This window comes from Trichinella spiralis, assembly GCF_000181795.1.
Source record: "Trichinella spiralis strain ISS 195 chromosome Unknown Scfld508, whole genome shotgun sequence".
Classification (NCBI taxonomy): domain Eukaryota; kingdom Metazoa; phylum Nematoda; class Enoplea; order Trichinellida; family Trichinellidae; genus Trichinella; species Trichinella spiralis.
This window is the reverse complement of record NW_003527447.1, coordinates 1-845: the sequence shown is the minus strand read 5'-3', so window position 1 is coordinate 845 and position 845 is coordinate 1. Positions and strand designations below refer to the sequence as shown.

At 40.8% G+C, this 845-nt stretch overlaps 1 protein-coding gene across 1 annotated transcript; it reads right to left on the bottom strand.

Moving 5' to 3' along the window:
* Positions 1-8: 8 nt before the first annotated feature.
* Tsp_15167 (conserved hypothetical protein) lies at positions 9-444 on the bottom strand. Its single transcript, XM_003370801.1, has 2 exons — positions 345-444; positions 9-319 (listed from the first exon to the last, which is right to left on the bottom strand). The coding sequence occupies exons 1-2, from the start codon at positions 442-444 to the stop codon at positions 9-11; spliced, it is 411 nt and encodes a 136-aa protein (XP_003370849.1).
* Positions 445-845: the final 401 nt, after the last annotated feature.

The window sequence follows — 845 nt, the reverse complement described above, 5'->3', positions numbered from 1 at the left end:
TGACACACTTAAATTTCTTCTGCACATAAGTTACAATATGATTGTGTATGATCTTTACAAATGTATTTTTGGCATTTTTTACAACGTACGCTTGTCTTGTTGTCACTTGAAACACACAATTGACATCGGGCACTTTTTTTACCACCTGTATCCGTATCAGTGATACCGCTTGTAGATGACTGCTCTGCATCTTTCCGCATCCGTTCAACCGCCGATTTTGCTGCTGCTGTTCTGGGCAGTGTTTTGCGCCACATCATTTCTGGTTGCACTAGAGCCTTGCCAAGTTCTTCCAGGAATAATCGACGCTTATGCAGCCGTTCTAAATTTTATGCTGAATGTTTCACTGTCCATAGAACGTAGGCGTTGTATGCCGATACGTCGATGATGTAAAATATGACTAATGGCCATCGTGCAGATATTCTTTGGCAAGAATACGTTGGTCATTTTGTCTAAATTATCCACACCACCTTTAGTATTACTATAGTGTAGAATAATGTCAGGCTTGCTTCCCTTTCTGTCGCAAACCTGGTTGCCATTGTGCATAGTACTTGGAACTATAACATTCTTGTTCTTTTTTGGGAGGTATGATACGATGGTGCAATCTTCAGAAAAGGCAAATGTTGAAAAGTTCAATTTTCTGCCTTGTAGTTGCAGCAGTTCCTGGGTAGCTCTGGCTTGTTTTTTTTACAGTTCCAACCAAAGTCAAATTCTTTTTTTTCAGTTCTACCCCCAGTGCATACGAAGTAAAAAAGTTGTCACATGTAACATTATCACCTTTTAGCCCCTTTACCATGTCGAGAACCACTCGCATCCCTTGGTACTTCGCACGAGTTCCACTTTGACGG

Bases quoted from the DNA above. Each gene is read 5' to 3' on its own strand.
- Tsp_15167 (XM_003370801.1), bottom strand. From the start codon at position 444: ATGACCAACGTATTCTTGCCAAAGAATATCTGCACGATGGCCATTAGT. The intron at 320-344 runs GTGAAACATTCA...CATAAAATTTAG, and splicing joins ACGCCTACGTTCTATGGACA to AACGGCTGCATAAGCGTCGA.